The sequence below is a fragment of the Petaurus breviceps genome, unplaced genomic scaffold (assembly GCF_028583685.1).
Source record: "Petaurus breviceps papuanus isolate PSGF00001 unplaced genomic scaffold, PetGlider_PUasm1.0 90750, whole genome shotgun sequence".
Classification (NCBI taxonomy): domain Eukaryota; kingdom Metazoa; phylum Chordata; class Mammalia; order Diprotodontia; family Petauridae; genus Petaurus; species Petaurus breviceps.
Window position 1 is genome coordinate 10787038 of NW_027187335.1, and position 16066 is coordinate 10803103.

The 16066-nt window shown below is 42.2% G+C and overlaps 1 protein-coding gene across 1 annotated transcript in view; it reads left to right on the plus strand.

Annotated features, from left to right (window-relative positions):
• MPP3 (MAGUK p55 scaffold protein 3) overlaps positions 1 to 16066 on the plus strand; it is a 60238-nt gene that overhangs the window by 13812 nt on the left and 30360 nt on the right. The window contains exons 9-15 of the mRNA XM_069067555.1: positions 1694 to 1768; positions 3780 to 3976; positions 6972 to 7036; positions 9011 to 9031; positions 10157 to 10198; positions 12388 to 12543; positions 12631 to 12711. Coding sequence (XP_068923656.1) covers positions 1694 to 1768; positions 3780 to 3976; positions 6972 to 7036; positions 9011 to 9031; positions 10157 to 10198; positions 12388 to 12543; positions 12631 to 12711 — 637 coding nt within the window. The remainder of the gene's footprint in view (positions 1 to 1693; positions 1769 to 3779; positions 3977 to 6971; positions 7037 to 9010; positions 9032 to 10156; positions 10199 to 12387; positions 12544 to 12630; positions 12712 to 16066) is intronic.

The following is a 16066-nucleotide window of genomic DNA, read 5'->3' on the forward strand; positions in this document are numbered from 1 at the left end:
GGCAATTGGTACTTAATAAATGCTTATTTCCTCCTCTCTCTCCTACTAGATGTCAGAGTACAGATGGAGAATCTCAATGATTTTGTCCCATTGGATAGAAGGAGGGCATTCACCAGTAGGCTTGGGTTGTTAATCTTCAGGATGGAGAACAGCCTAGGAAGAGTGAAGGAAAGCAGAGAAAAGAGGGGTGTGACCAGAAAGTAGAAGGTCAATTAGAAGTGAGGTGGGGGCAGCCTGGAAAAAAACCCCTAAATAATGGAAAAGGGACTGTGGATTAATAGGTAATAGTGAAGAATTAGAGGAAGAGGGAAAAGTGTGATGGAGAAGGCTGGAGAGGAGAAAAAAGTAATTGAAATTCAATAAAGGACAAAATGTGTGAACAAGAAGCATTTTGAAGAATTCATTGTCAGGAGAGATAGTTGAAATCCATATATATTCTTCCTGGGGCCAATCTGAGCATCTTTCTCACTTGGGGATGCTTTTTATTAAGGGAGATGCAGAAAAAAAAGTTCAGAGAACTGCTTCTTTTCTTTTCTTTGTTTTGTTTTCCTTTTGACCTTCCTTTCTCTTTTTCTTTCTTTCCCCTTCCTCCCTTCCTCCCTTCCTCCCTTTCTTCCTTCCTTTCTTTCCTCCTTCCTTCCTTCCTTCCTTCCTCCCTTCCTTCCTTCCTTCCTTCCTTCCTTCCTTCCTTCCTTCCTTCCTTCCTTCCTTCTTTCTTTCTTTCTTTCTTTCTTTCTTTCTTTCTTTCTTTCTCTTTCTTCTTTCCTCCCTCCCTCCCTTCCTTCCTTCCTTCTTTCCTTCCTTCCTTCCTTCCTTCCTTCCTTCCTTCCTTCCTTCCTTCCTTTCTTTCTTTCTTTCTTTCTTTCTTTCTTTCTTTCTTTCTTTCTTTCTTCCTTTCTTTCTCCTACCTCCCTCCTTTCCCCCTTCCCCCTTCCTTCTTTGTTAATTAATTAGTTTTGTTAATGTTTATTCTTGCATCCCAGTCATTTCTGGATTTACCTTACCCTTACCCACCCAGTAAACTTTCCCTATCAAAGAACAATTAAAGCAAAACCAAGCCAAACAGTGACCACATCTGACAACATTGTGCACTCCATAGTTTTGACATTTCCAAAGAGCTCAGATGTCTAGAAAGCTTTAAGGTTCACAAAGCCCTTTGCCTATATTATGGCATTTGATCCTCACAGCAATCCTGGGAGGTAGGTGCTATTGTTGCTCTCATTTTACAGACCAAAAAAATGAGGCTGACAAAGCTTAAGTGATTTGCCTGAGGCCACCCAGTTAGTAAATGTCTGAGTCTGGATTTGAACTCAGATCTTCTTGGCTCCAAGTCTAGCACTCTATCCTCTGTGTACCTAGCAGGAGGGAGATGCACATTTTCATATCTTTTCCATAGTTAAGGGTGGCCGTCAAGCTACAACATGGCTTCTCTTCCTGGATCTTTTTCCCAATTTCAGTTTACTGCACTCTTCATCAGTTCATGTAAGTCTTCCCATGGTTCTCCGAGTTCTCCAAATCCCTCCTATTTGCTGTTCAGGATGGCAAGGAATATTCTATCACATTTCTGTACCACAATTTTTTAGTCATTTCTTCATCCATCTTTTCTTTTTCAAGTTGAGGTTTTAGGAATGGAAAAAAAAATTGAACTTCATTTAGGAAGACATAACCTATTTCCATCTTCTCTGCCTTTCAGGCCCAGTCCCAAGGATCCATCACTTTAAAAATCATCCCAGCCATCAAAGAAGAAGATCGGTTAAAAGACAGCAAGGTATGGGCTCTTCAATGAGTGGGGGGGTAACGATTGGAGGTGAAACAAAATGAAGTGAGAGACCCTGAGCTAACTGACCCTTTTTATTCTTAGTAGCATGTTCTAGTATCTCTATCACTGTTATAGTCAGGATGTTTTCCATGTCTCATCCATGTCCCTCCTGGTTGGCATATCATACAAGGTGACTTGTCTTTGCCATTGGAGGGGGGAACTGCTTTGGCCACCTAGGTAAATGAAATCTTCATTTGGAAACAAAATATGCAATTTCATTTTGTTCTCTCTCAAGATCTCTACCTATGGCAGTGAGTTAGGTAAGGGATCATATCAGGTTAGAATCTGAGACCCACCACAGCATAGGGGAATTGAGATGACACAGAGTAGAGCTGCTTAAATACTGTATTTCAAATTACTAATGTCCATCTTCACTCAGGCAGCTAGATGATGTTGGGAGTGGCATGTTGGAGATAGATTCCGGAAGACCTGAGAGGCATTTCAAATCCTGCTTCTGAGGTCTACTTCCTGTGTGACCCTGAGCAAGTCACTTAACTTATCTCAGTCTCAATTTTCCTATCTGTAAAATGGGAATGATAATAGTACCTATGTTGCTTATTGTGACATAATGTATGTCAAGTGCTTTACAAATGTTAAAATGTTTTCTCCATAAAATCTAGCTATAGTAATAGTAGTAATAATAGTTATTATTATTAACAACCAAGAAATGAGTAAATTACAGTGATTGATATTTCTTATTTGTTTATTTAACTGATGGCTTGGGGCAGTGAGGTGGTTCAGTAGACAGAGCTCTGGGCCTAGAATCAGGAAGATTCCTTTTTCTGAGTTCAAATCTAGCCTTAGACACTTAACATCTGTGTGATGTGTCACACCCTTTGCCTCAGTTTCCTCATCTGTAAGATGAGCTGGAGAAGGAAATGGCAAATTACTCCAGGATCTTTGCCAAGAAAACCCCAAATGGGGTCACAGAGAGTCAGACACAACTTAACAACAACTGTATTCCTTTTTCATTGCTGATTGTTGGTACATCAGAAATAGTCTTTGAACCTGACAAAATAACCATTTGTGCTTGTGATTACTCTTTTGCTTTCATAACTAGTAATTGCTTTTTAAAAATACCCTTTTTGGCATTCTGAAAACCCTTAATAAGGACTGCTGTCATCTCTCTCAAAAGAAAAGTAAACCGATGTTTATGTTGGCATATTCTCTTTAATTCTCTGACTGTTGATGGAATTTATCTGAACAATAACTGATGCCCACAAGGGAAGAAAGAATAATCAGCAAATTCACACATTTGTGTTTCTGCTTAATTTTCTATTCTCAAAGCTAAACCTTCCTCTCTTACAGTAAACATTAATTACAGTTTGGTCTTAAGCAAGAACATTTGCATTTTTTCAAGACTAGAAAATATTGCTTCCATGGAGCAGCTAGGTGGCTGGCCCTGGAGTCAGGAGGACCTGAGTTCAAATCAGACCTCAGATACTTAACACAAAACTAGCCATGTGACCTTGGGCAAGTCACTTAACCCCAAACTGACCCCTCCAAAAAAAAGCAAAAAGAAAATATTGCTTCCAAAAGAAATTGTCATGTAGATCTTATAAGTCCAGCCATTAAAAACAAAACAAAAAACAGAATGATAATGAAGACAAGGCAGTGATCACCTTAGGGATCCCCTAATTCCTCCTATTACTGTCTACCCAAGAGTTTTGCTCTATTATCATAGACTTGAGATTGCAAGCTCAGGGTTAGACTAGGTCTACATAGACCCATAAAAGCCAGATACATTTGACACTGAAGCCAAGTAAAGGTTCTTCCAGGAGTCTGTAAAACCAGGATCATTTAGACAACAAATTATGCAGACATTGTCTTCAAAGGTTGATCATGCAGTTAATTGTGTCTTCCTCTTCCTTCCTCACCTCACTTCCTCTTGGCTATGAAGGAGCTTCCCCTTGGCACATGGGTCTGGGAGCCTCATGCTAAGACTCTTCTCCCTCCTCAGGTATTCATGAGGGCCCTCTTCCAGTACAACCCCAGGGAGGACAAAGCCATCCCCTGTCAGGAGGCAGGGCTGCCCTTTCAGAGGAGGCACATCCTTGAAGTGGTGAGCCAAGATGACCCCACATGGTGGCAGGCAAAACGTGTGGGGGACACCAACCTCCGAGCCGGCCTCATTCCCTCCAAGCAGTTCCAAGAAAGGTGGGTCTATCTTGTCAGTCATCTGGTACCTAACAGAGCTGGGGGAGGGAGGCTATGACTAAGGCACTGAGGAGTGGGCAAAAATGCAGGCTTAGCGTCAGAAAGACGCAAGTTTGAATCCTCCCCCTGTCTAAGTATCAGAACACTGGCAAGTCACTTAAATATTCTGAGCTCCAGCTTCTTACTCTGTAAGATGGAGGTAAATAATGTCTTTGGTACCTCTCTTCTCCCACTCTCCCATTACCTGGTGTTCACTTTGTGTATGTTGTGTATATGTTTATATATATACACACACATGTATACATATGCATGTACATATATATCCACCCACACAGCATATGTCTGTGTGTGTGTGTATATGTTGTGTATGTGTGTGTCTACTCCAGTGGCATGGATGCTCTTTGAAGGTGGGGAATGTTTCATCTTGTCTTTTTGTCACTGTGTCCTTGGCATAGTTGCTGGAACATAGTAAATGCTAAATAAATGCTTGTTGGCTGGTTAGTCAAGGGAGGTATATACGTGTGTGTGCATATATAGAGATCCCTATATGCGCAATACACATATACATGCGTGTACATGCACACACATCTATACATACGCACAAGTGCATATATAAACACACATATACACATGTACAAGCACACACTCAAACACAGTACAATGCACAAACACACACAACACATACAGACACAATGTGTATATGCACACACGCACATATGAACACACGCACACCACAGGGCGCACATATAAACACACACTTTTATAATAAACATATGTACAAACACACTGCAATAGACAAATGTACTTATATACACATCTATAATGCAAACACACATATAAACACGCACACAGACGCACTGATATACACACCTAAACACATATAAGACACATGACACAATAAGTGCACATGCACATATACATTATAGATCATATATACATGCACATATATAAATATACACACATGCACGCACACGTATATACATATAAAGATATATCACTTAATGTGCTATATAAATATCAGCTACTACTATTCTAATCCTAAAAGCACTTATTAACTGCCTACTAGGGGCAGCTCTAAGGCAGGGGTAGCCCCCAAAGTGAGCCACATGAGAGACCACACAGCTTAGGAGTTAGGGCTGTGAAGCCATGAAGACTTGGGTTTAAGCCCTGCCTCTTATGTAGTGCTTCCTAGCTGTGTGACCCTGGGCAAGTCACTTAATCTGTGTTCACTTCAGTTTCCTCATTTGTAAAACGAGGATAATAATAGCACCTACTTCCCAGGATTGTTGTGAAAATCAAGTGAAAGAATATATGTAAAGTGCTTAGCACAGTTCTTGGCAAATAGTAAGTGATATTTAAATCTTAGTTATTATTATCTACTGTATATGGGGCAGTGGATAGAGTGCTGGACATGAGATCAGGAAGACAGGGGTTTGAATACTATCTCAGATACTTAGCAGTGTGACCCTGGGCAAGTCATGTAACCTCCCTGAGCCCCAATTTCCTTCTCTGTAAAATGGGGATAATAATAGCATCCACCTCAGGGCATAGTGACTGGTATCTGATGGCACAGGTTTGTAATTCTTGCTGATGGAGAGGCTGATCCTGCTTGATCATTTGAGCTTAGAGCTCTGAGCTACAGCAGGACTAAAGCTGATCAGGGGTACATACTAATTCTTGCACTAATGTGGTCCCCTTCCTCCCCCCCAAAAAAGCAGAGAGCCATCAAGCTGCCTAAAGAGGAATGAACTGAGCCAGGTTAAAATGGAAATGAGGGACGGAATCCCAATAGGTTCAGCAGGAACCCTGATCTTATCCAAGACCAGGAAACCTGCAATGGCGTCTGGAAAGAATTCAGCTCAGCCTTGCTTGGAGTTAGAGTTGAGAAAGTTTATTTTTACGCCTTTACAGCGGGCAAGAGTCCTTAGGGGAGCTGCGAGTGAGAGGGGTCCATGCTTTTACTTTTAAAGGGTAGGGCTGCCACTGTCTGGGCTTACCAGACAGGAAGGAAACCTCAGTGCTTAGATAAAGGTTAGAGCTGACAGAGAGGAACTTGTGACTTTAGTGCATAGATAGTTTAGATGAGATTTGGGCCAGACCAGAGGAGACCTGAGGTAAGGACAAAGGAGTATTTGGGCCAGACAGGAGGAGACATGAAGAGATTGAGTAAGAACAAAGGAGTCATAAGGTGTTGCCTAGGCCTAGTGCAGATAGGGGGAAGGGGCAGAGCCCAAGGTTGGGAAAGAGATTTCACAGATTACAATTTTACAATACAAATTACAGTTACAACTGCACAGACTAGTTTTACAAGTTGGTTTCACAAATTGACCTAGACCCCAGGTACCCCATCAGAAACATGTCAAAACTTCCAAGCAGATCACTAGTGGGGTCTGTGGGTGGTTGCTGCATTTCCAGCCAGGACAAAATAAGGAGCCCCAGGCTCAAAATGGTAACAACAACAACAATAGTATTTATATAACAGGGTTATTGTGATGATCAAATGAGATATTTGAAAAATGCTTTACAAGTCTTAAAGAGCTATTAATATTAAAGTTATTAATCACATTAATTAAAATTTAATTAAATTAGCTAAAGAGTTACTAATATTATTTTGGAGATGCAAGAACTTAAGTATATAGCTTATTTCTGTTGAAGGGTGTGTGGAAATTTTCCTGATAAATGGGCAAGTTCCTTGGCCTCCTCTCCTGCAACACTCAGCTAGGATAGGGTACCCAAGTAAGAGGCCACATAAGGAACACTTGATCCAGGGGGAACTGGGGTCTGGGACCAAGTCTGAATTCTCTCTGTTCTGCCTTGATCAGCATTCCAACCAAGTCCCTTGAAAAATCTCTCTTGATGATCTAAGGAAGGTCACTTAGAGTTCACTCCACAACAAATGCAAGTATCAGGTGTTGGCCACCTGGTCTTCAGAACCTTAGGGCCTTTCTTTCCACTGGTCCCTCAATCCCAGGTAACCTTTTGCATCCTTCTACAGGCGCTTGACCTACAGGAGAGCTATGGGTACCTTGCAGAGCCCCAGGAGCATCAAAAAGCCATTGTGTAAGTTGGGTTTGCAGGGAGAATTTCACCAGAGAATGCTTCTGCCCCAGGGGGAGACACTCTTCAGCTATAAGTCCACAGGGAGGGAGCCCAACATGGAAAAATGGGAAGATACTTGGGCCTGGAATTGGGCAATTTGTTCCATCAACTGGATCAATCAACAAGTATTTCCAAAGCACTTAGTGTGTCCAGGACTACAACACTGACTGGGGATACAAGTACAAAGAATGATCCTTATTCCCCTAATGGATGAGTGTGCCAACTCTGCCACTGCTTGGCTTTGTGACTGAGGACAAGTTATGTCATCTCTCTGAGCCTTAATTTTCCCACCTCTAAAATGGGTGTGATGATACTTGCATGACCTCCCTCATGAGGTTGTTACGGGGAGAGTGTTTTGTAAAGCTAACCCTAACCCTACAAAAGTATGAGTGAGTATCTAAACTGGAGAAGAAAGCAGGAAGCAGAGAATGAATCCCCTATCTGGATTTTCCCACAGTGGGAAAAGCACTGGATTGGGGGTTACTGGTCTTGGCTATGTACTCATTAGCTAACTTTGTGAACTTAGGTGCTTCCCTTCCCTGTAGGGAGAGAGGACAAGACCTGGAGTCTGGAAGACCTGAGTTCAAGTACTGCCTCAGACACTTCCTTAGCTGTGTGACCCTGGGCAGCTCACTTCATCGCTGTCTGCCTCAGTTTCTTCCACTGTAGAATGGGATAATAATGGCACTCACCTCCCAGCATTGTTGCGAGGATAAAATAATTTTTAAAAGCTTTACAAGCCTTCAAGTGCTACGTAGATGGTATCATCATCATCATCATTATACAAATAAAGGCCATTGGACTAGATGGCCTTTAAGGTTCCTTCTCATTTTAACATTCTATGACTGGATGACCTCAGGTTTCCTGGCGATCTTACAATGAGGTTTTGGGAAGGTCAGGAAAAGATTGGAAAGGAGAGAAGAAGGGAATAATTTACAATAGAATGGAAACATGGCAATTGTAAGGGTCCTCAGATTATAGTTAACAATGGGAAGAAAGGAGCAAGCATTTATTAAGTGCCATAACTTTATATGCCAAGCTCTGTGCTAAGTGCTTTACAAGTTCTATTGCATTTGATCCTCACAACAACACTGAGATTTAGGTGTGAATATTATCCCCATTTTACAGTTGAAGAAACTGAGGCAGAGGTTGAGACTTGCCTAGGGTCTCACACCTAGTAAGTGTGTAAGGCTGAATTTGAATTCAGGTCTTCCTGACTCCAATGCTCTATCCATTGTACACGTAACTGACCTAGTTGAGAGGGGAAAGTAAAAAAGGAAGGGTGTTTTACTACCTTCTTCCACCACTTAATTAGCATTTTCCCTGCCATTTAAGGCTCCCTGGGTGTTGGGGATGGGTTGGTGTGATCCTCAGATTCTCTGTGGCAAACATACCTACTTTTCTATCTCTTGTCTCTGACCTGCTGGCATCTAAATTGGTGGATAGTTCAGAATGGAAACAGATTTTCTGAGCTCAGAAGTAATTCCAGTCCCTCAGAAGGGAGGCAATAAGACCTCTTCCCCTTCTGTGGCCACCAAAGAGCAGATCTCCTTCAAGTTTTTGCTTGTTTTTAAGGCAAACCTTGAAGCCAATAGCAAAGTGTCTCTGGTTAAAAGCTGTCCCCAGGAAATTACAGACAAACAAAAGGTGCCCATGAATAAATTAGCTTCAATCAGGCTGCTTAAGATGCATGTAATGAAGCTGGTTTCCTCTGGGCTTTTAATGAGCCAAACACAGAGAAACTAATTAAACCAAGGCTGCTGGGTTTAATAATCCATTTCAGTTCAGGTCACTGGTTTGCTGGGGCAGAGGAAAAGGGGACATATGGAAAATTCCTTAGGCACCCAAGGATGCTGATGCCCCTTAGCTGTGGGCTGCCTTGCCCACATTTCTGCCTTCTAACTCTGCTCTATCTGTCTTTTGTGCAAACGGAAGATGACCAGTCTTGTGATAAAGGTAGGCTTTGCATTTGTTTTGGTGTAGAGGGGAACTAAGCCTCTATCCTCCTCTATGTTCCCCATAAATGTCTGATGGCTGTTCCCAAATTATGTGGCATTAAAAAACCCCAGCAATTATCCCATGCTTGCTGTGTATTCACTTCTGCTGTTCACACATTTTTCTCTGGAGAAACAACAGCACTGGATTCGTGTCCGACTCTGGGTTCTGCTGCATGTGTGACTTTGGACAAGTGCCTCCATCTTTCAGGGCCTCATTTATAAAATAAGAGGATTGGGAGAGATGAGAAATCGAATAGTATACTGGAATATGCACCAGAATTTGGAGTCAGAAGATTTGGGTTCAAATCCTGAGTCTACTGTTAATCCCCAGGCAACTTGCTTCATCCCTCTGGGTCTCAGTTTCCTCCCTTGTAAAATAGGGATTTAGACTACATGATTTTTCAGGCATCTTCCAGTTCTATATCCTTTGACTCCGGAAGCCCCTCTGATTTCCTAAGCAAGCAGATTACCTTAGTCTATCTTAATGCACTGGTGTCCCTCCTGTTCCCCTGCCTTACCTCCCAAGTGTCCTGAGATGTTCACTTGGATAATTGGGAGAGGACAGAAAGGAGTGTTGGGTGGAGAGTTGTATTTCCCCTCTGTATTAAAATTCTTCTTTGAACCTGACCTGATTCCTTGATTTTGCCACTGAGGGAGACTAAGAAAGTGTTCTCTAGCTCAGGTGGGGGAGTAGACTGGTGCCCTCTTGAAATGCAGGTTGTCCCCAAAGCCTTAGCACAGCATTAAGCTATTAAAGCTTTTGGGATAACCGAATTAGAAATGCTGTTTGGGGGCCAAAGCCGGACAATCAACAGGTTTCCCACAGTCACATGAGAGTGATTCAGGCTGCCAGCCCAACAAGATTTCTACCTGGCTTCCTTCTGGGTCATCTGCCAGAGGGCCTTGTCTAGTTTCCCTCAGGTCCTGTGCAAATGAGCAGAGTGGGAGTGATTTCCTTGTTGCCCAGCTTTCAACCCCTATAGCCCCTTCTGGGACTTGAGTTTGTCCCTCTCGCTGCAGGGGAGGCAAGTCCTTTCCTGTACCTGGATCTCATTTCCCTGTACTTTTTCTCTTTCATTTACAGAGAACTGTGACTGCGAGGATTACTTCAATGGACATTATATCGGTGAGCACTGTGTCTCTTACTCAGGACCCAGGTGTAGGCAGTGCTTCATACAGTCATGTCCAAAGGGAAGCAGAAGCAGAGCCACCAGGAGTGGCTTCAGATGCCAGATGGGTCTGTGGAGCCCTGCTTCCATTCCTTTCTCTGTCACCCCAGAGAAAGAAGTTGTAAAGATTCCTTCTATCTCATCCACTCCTGACCCTACCTCTCCTGGGCTTTTTTAGGAATTTTCTAGAGTGGATGGGGAGCCTGTGGCCTCCCAGACCCATGTGGCCTTCTAGGTCCTTGGGTGTAGTCTTTTGACTGAGTCCAAATTTGCAGAACAAATCCTTTTATTAAGGGGCTTTGTTCTGTGAAGTTTGGATTCAATCAAAGGGCTGCACTTGATGACCTACAGGGTCACATGTGGCCTCCAGGCTGCAGGTTCCATGCTTCTGAATTTTACTTGAGGGAATTGGAGGTGGGTGGGGCAGTGTTAAATTAGTTTGGAGCTGAGAAAAATCAAGCTGGTGCATGGTAGTTGTCTTAAAGAATTGGAAGGATTGTTGCTGGGAAGAGAAATTAGACTTAGAGGGCAGAACTAGGAGCATTGGGTGGAAGATGCAAAGAGGTTTGAGATTAAGAAAAAAAAAGTCCTAGCAATTAGAGCTATGCAGAGGTAGACTGGGCTGCCTTGGAAGGCTATAGATTTCCCATCACTGGAAGTCGTTAAACTAGAGGTTCTTAACCTGAGGTCCATAGGTAGATTTTAGGGAGTTCCGTGAACTTGAGTGGGAAAAATTTGCATCTTTATTTTCACTAGCTTCTAATTAAAATTTAGCATTTCCTTTAATTATTAAATTTTGAAAAGGACTTCATGGGCTTTGCTGGAGTGCTGCAGGAGTCCATTGTACACCAAAAGGTGAAGAGCCCCTGGGCCAGCTGGCTTCCGAGGTCTCCGTGGTCTCAGACCCAGGTTCTGTGGGTGTAATAAGGGCAATCAATCAACATACATTTTTAAATGCCCAGCATGTGCCAGTCGCTTTGGTAGGCGCTGGAGATGAAGAAAAATAACCAGCTCTCCTCAAGGAATTTGTATGCTTTGGAAACAGCATATGCACATTTAAATAAATACAAAATATGTATAGTGTCAGCACAAGGTAATTACACCTGGGTGGGAGGCACTAGCAAAGGCATCTTGTGGGAGGTGGTGCTTGAGTTGTGCTTTGAAAGAAATGAAGACTTGTGTAAGAGGTGGAAGTGAGGATGTGTGTATTTTAGGGATGGGGACCTGTGAGAAGGTTCAGAGCAGGAGATGGAATTGCCTGTATGTGAAAGGGAGCAAGACATAGTTAGTCTGTAAAGGACGGCTGGAGCTGGATCATAAAGGATTTTAAATGCTAAACAGAAGTCTAATTAGCCTATGGGCAAAAAAAAAAAAATAAGGAGACACTGGAGGTTTCTGAGCTGGGAAATAACACGACCAGACCTCTGCTCTGGGAATATAGGTGATCAGTGTCTTGACAGTGGTATGGAGAATGTTTTGGAGAGGGGAGTGATCTGGTCAGGAGAGTAGTTAGATGGATATTGCCATCATCCAGGAAAAGATGATAAGGACCTGAACTGGGATGTTGAACTATGTGAGCAGAAAGAAGAGGACAGCTGGAGAGAAGTTGTGGAGGCAGAATCAACAATACTTGGCAACTGGTTAGATATGGAGTGTGAGTGGGGGAGAGTGAGGAGTCAAGCCTAAGTGGAGATCCTCAGCTAAGAGGGAAAGGGGAGGAGGTGATACAGGAGGCTTGCGGAAAGAAGAGAAGGTTTGGAACAACTTCTGTTGGGAATGTGTTAGCGAGACAATTACAGAAGAGTAAAAGAATTTCCTTGCAGCAGTGAGATAAGATAGCAAAAATTTATGGTGGACCAGCCAGCATAATGGAATGACTTCTTCCAGGACTGCTCAGGAAGAAAGGCTAAGTTAGAGGGGTAAGGTTTTTAAATGACTATAGAAACTCCCATTCTCTTTCTAAGGCAAGAGATTGGGGTGGTTCCAGCCAGTGGGAAATATTCTCTTTGGGGTCTTCCCACTCCCACCCACACTTCAGCATAGTAAGGAGGATGCTACCTAAGAGGGAAGGCCGGAGGGTGTTGTCTAGGAGAATTTCTTCTGGGCTGGACCCGGATTGGTGCAATATTCTCTTCTCACTCCTCAGCTGGGCTCCGAAGGAGCTTCAGGTTGAGCCGCAAAGAGAGACCTGGCAGCCAGAATGAAGGCAAGGTGCCAGAGCCTCCTGAGCTCCTCACGTATGAAGAAGTGACCAAGTACCAGCATCAGCCTGGGGAGAGGCATCGACTGGTTGTCCTAATTGGTGAGTGATTTCCTTTAGGGGACAGGACTGCTGGGATTGAAGAAAGGTGGCTAAGCCTCTGGTTAACTTCATGCTCATTTCCTGCAGGTTCTGTGGGTGCCAGGCTGAATGAGCTGAAACAGAAGGTGGTGGCTGAGAATCCCCAGCAATATGGCGTTGCTGTCCCACGTAAGAGGGTGTTTGTGGGTTTCTTTTCTGTTGTGGGTTCTGGTCAGCCTTGCATGATTGTCACCTACTTTATATGTTATCCAAATGACAGTAGATACCAAAGTCAGGTATAAATAATCAGAATTATGACAATTCCAGATAATCCACAGAAATTCAATGTGGAAAAACATTGTCTTTTGTATGCAGGTACTGGGCTGTCTCAAGCAGAAGCTGGAAGACAGTCAGGGATATTGAAGGAGGGGAGTTCCTGCATTAGCAAGAACATTCTTAGACCTTCTCCCACAAACTTACATTGAGTACAACATCTTCTTCAGAGAACAGTCTTAACAAAGCTGTACTATATTTAGTGGATTACAAGCTCCATTTGAGTCAATATTGAAAATATTGTGTTCAGTTCTGCAGAACACATTTAAGAAAGAACCCTGATAATTTAGAGAGTGACCAGAGGAGGGTAACCAGGATGACCTTCAATTTGTACCACATAAGGATCAGTTAAAGGAACTGGGGGGTGTTTAGCCTGAGGAAGAGAAAGCTTGGGGAACACATGATATTCTCTAAGTACTTGACACGTGATTAAGTAGAAGTTGGCTTTGTTCTACATGACCCAGAGTAGCAATATGTGGAAGTTTCATAAAGGCAAATTTGGGGTTACTCTTGGAAGAAAATTCCTCACAATTAGAGCTAATTGTACAATGGGCTGCCTTGAAATGTGGGCTCCTCCTCACTGGTAACCTTCAGGCAAAGGCTAGATGAGTTGGGTGTTCTAGTGAGGATTCTTTCTCAGAGAGGAGGTGGACTAGATACCCACTGGAGTCATTTCCACTCTAAAATCAGGTCAGTGGCAGCCAATATTTTGGAACTCCTATACTGCCCACTTTCCTTGTCTCAACAGCAATTCAATTCATTTCAACTCAGCTCAACTGAACTGAACTGAATTCAACTCAACAAAGCACCTATTGTATGTCAAGTGCTATTCTAGAAGCTGAAGAAACAAAGGCAGAAAAAAGATATAGTCCTCCTCTGTAAGAAGCTTACACACTCACATTTGTATAAGGCTTTAAGGTTTATATAGCACTTTCACCCTGTGGCAGCAAGCACCCCAAGCATCCTCAGGGTTGCTGCCAACACAGGTTCTTGGATCTGCTTTGATAAAGGAAAGCAACTCAAAATGGGTTAACAAGCTTACTTTAATCAGCCAGATATGTATCGTTTACCTAGTTCAGGGGGAAAAGGTCAACAGCCCGGACTTCAGAGTATACAGACAGAACTATGAAGACAGAGAAACAGATTTTAGACAGTTTCCAAACTGTCCAACCATTACATCCATACCAAATCAACATCTGAGTTTCATCAAAATCTGGGTTTTTTTCAAAGCTGGGGGGCTCTCAACAACAGCTTCCCAGAGTTTCATCTGATCAAATAACAGAACACTTCTCAAAGTGAGCCCCAAAAGAAAGCTACACATCAGGGCTTATATAGCCTTCTCCTGGCTCAGAGAATGTAACAACCTTATTGACCCACTGGCCAATCAAAAAGTATCTACTGAAAAACAAGCCTCCCACCCCAGGCTCCAGCCTAGGGGCAGGGGAGATCTTTAAAATTTACATTCCCATTACACCCCCCCAAACTCTTGCTCCTGTTGAAAAAGTCATGGCTCTGGAAACAAAGGATCTAGATTTAAACCCTATCTCTTACACTTACTACCTGTGTGACCTTGAGCAAGTCACCTAGCTTTCCTGGGTTTTAGTTTCTTCATTTGTAAAATGAGGGGCTGAGATGAGATGGTATCTGTGGTCCCTTCCAGCTCTAAAACCATCACTCTATGAACCTCTGAGTCAAGTGGTACAAATATTATCTCCATTTGGCAGATGAGAAAACTGAAGTTCAGGAAGTTTGGATGATTTGTCTGTAGGTACATAATAAAGTGCCAGAGCTGGGCTTTAAACCTGGTTGGAAAGCAAACATTCTGGCACAGTGCAGCAACCAGAATTAGACTTCCCCCAGACAAATGGTGATTGATATTGGCACAGAGAAAAAGTCTGTTGCTGGCCAAAGTGCTGATTCTCAATGGCTTTTGGGAGATGTAGTCACAACTTGATCTTATTGGTTCTCTATTTCTGCCTATGATAAGGTTTCCAAACTTGAGGTATGTGTGTGCTTGTTAAGGGATGAGGAGAATATTTGGTAAATAACTATTATTTTATGGAAAGAAATTATTTAATTAATTGATATTAATTCTCTATTTCATTTCTTGTGTATACACACACACAGGGTAAACTATAGAAAATTCTTTCCTTTCCTATTGAATAAGGAGTATGGCAAGGTTTACTGAAAACCAAGGGGTATGGAGACTGAAAATACTTAGGAACCCTTGACCTGTAGGTGTGTATAGCTTAGATTCCAACTACAATTTCTAGGTTTCTGTATAGTCATATACAGAATAGTCTGTATAGTATATACATATATACTATATATGTGTGCATGTATATGTATATATACAAATATGTATATGCACACACATACACATATAGACTGTATGTATATACTCTGTGTATATATACACATTCATATGTATGTATACAGGTATGTATATGTAAGGCATGCATGTATATGCACATGTATACATACCATGTATGTATAATAAACATCTACATGCACACACATGTACACATGCATATGTGTATATATGTATATATTTTTTTACAAGGCAATTGGGGTTAAATGATTTGCCCAGGATCACATAGCAATAAGCGTCCAGTGTCTGAGGTCAGATTTGAATTCAGGTCCTCCCGACTCCAGGGCTGGTACTCTATCCATTGCACCACTTAGTTGCACCACCCACTATTTTTCTTAATGGCATGAGTAAGTCCTCTATAAGAGAGTCACTGAGTAGCACTGCGATCAGAGAATAGTCATTAACTTTATTGCCTACATTTCTTTATTTTAGAGACATTGTGTGCTACAGTACATGTAATGTGTAGAAGGAATATTGACCCTGGAGTCACAAGTCCTGGTTCAAATGCTAACATTTTCATTTATAGATAATTCTGACTTTTTACAAGTTTTCATTCTACAAATTTGATTTTACATAAAGAATTTTGGAAGAAATCCACATACCAAAAAAACCCACCTTTGTTAACAACTTTACTGTACAGTCCCTATTTCAAATATTTCTATTTGGTCATTGGTTAAGATCTAGAAGGAACCTTAGAGGTCACATAGCTTAATGCTAATCTAGATAGAGGTAGTAGGCAGAGGGCTGGGCCTAGAGTCAGGAAGACCTGAGTTCAAATTCAGCCTCAGACACTTACTAAGGATGTGATCTTGGGCCAGTCACTTAACGTCTGTTTACCTC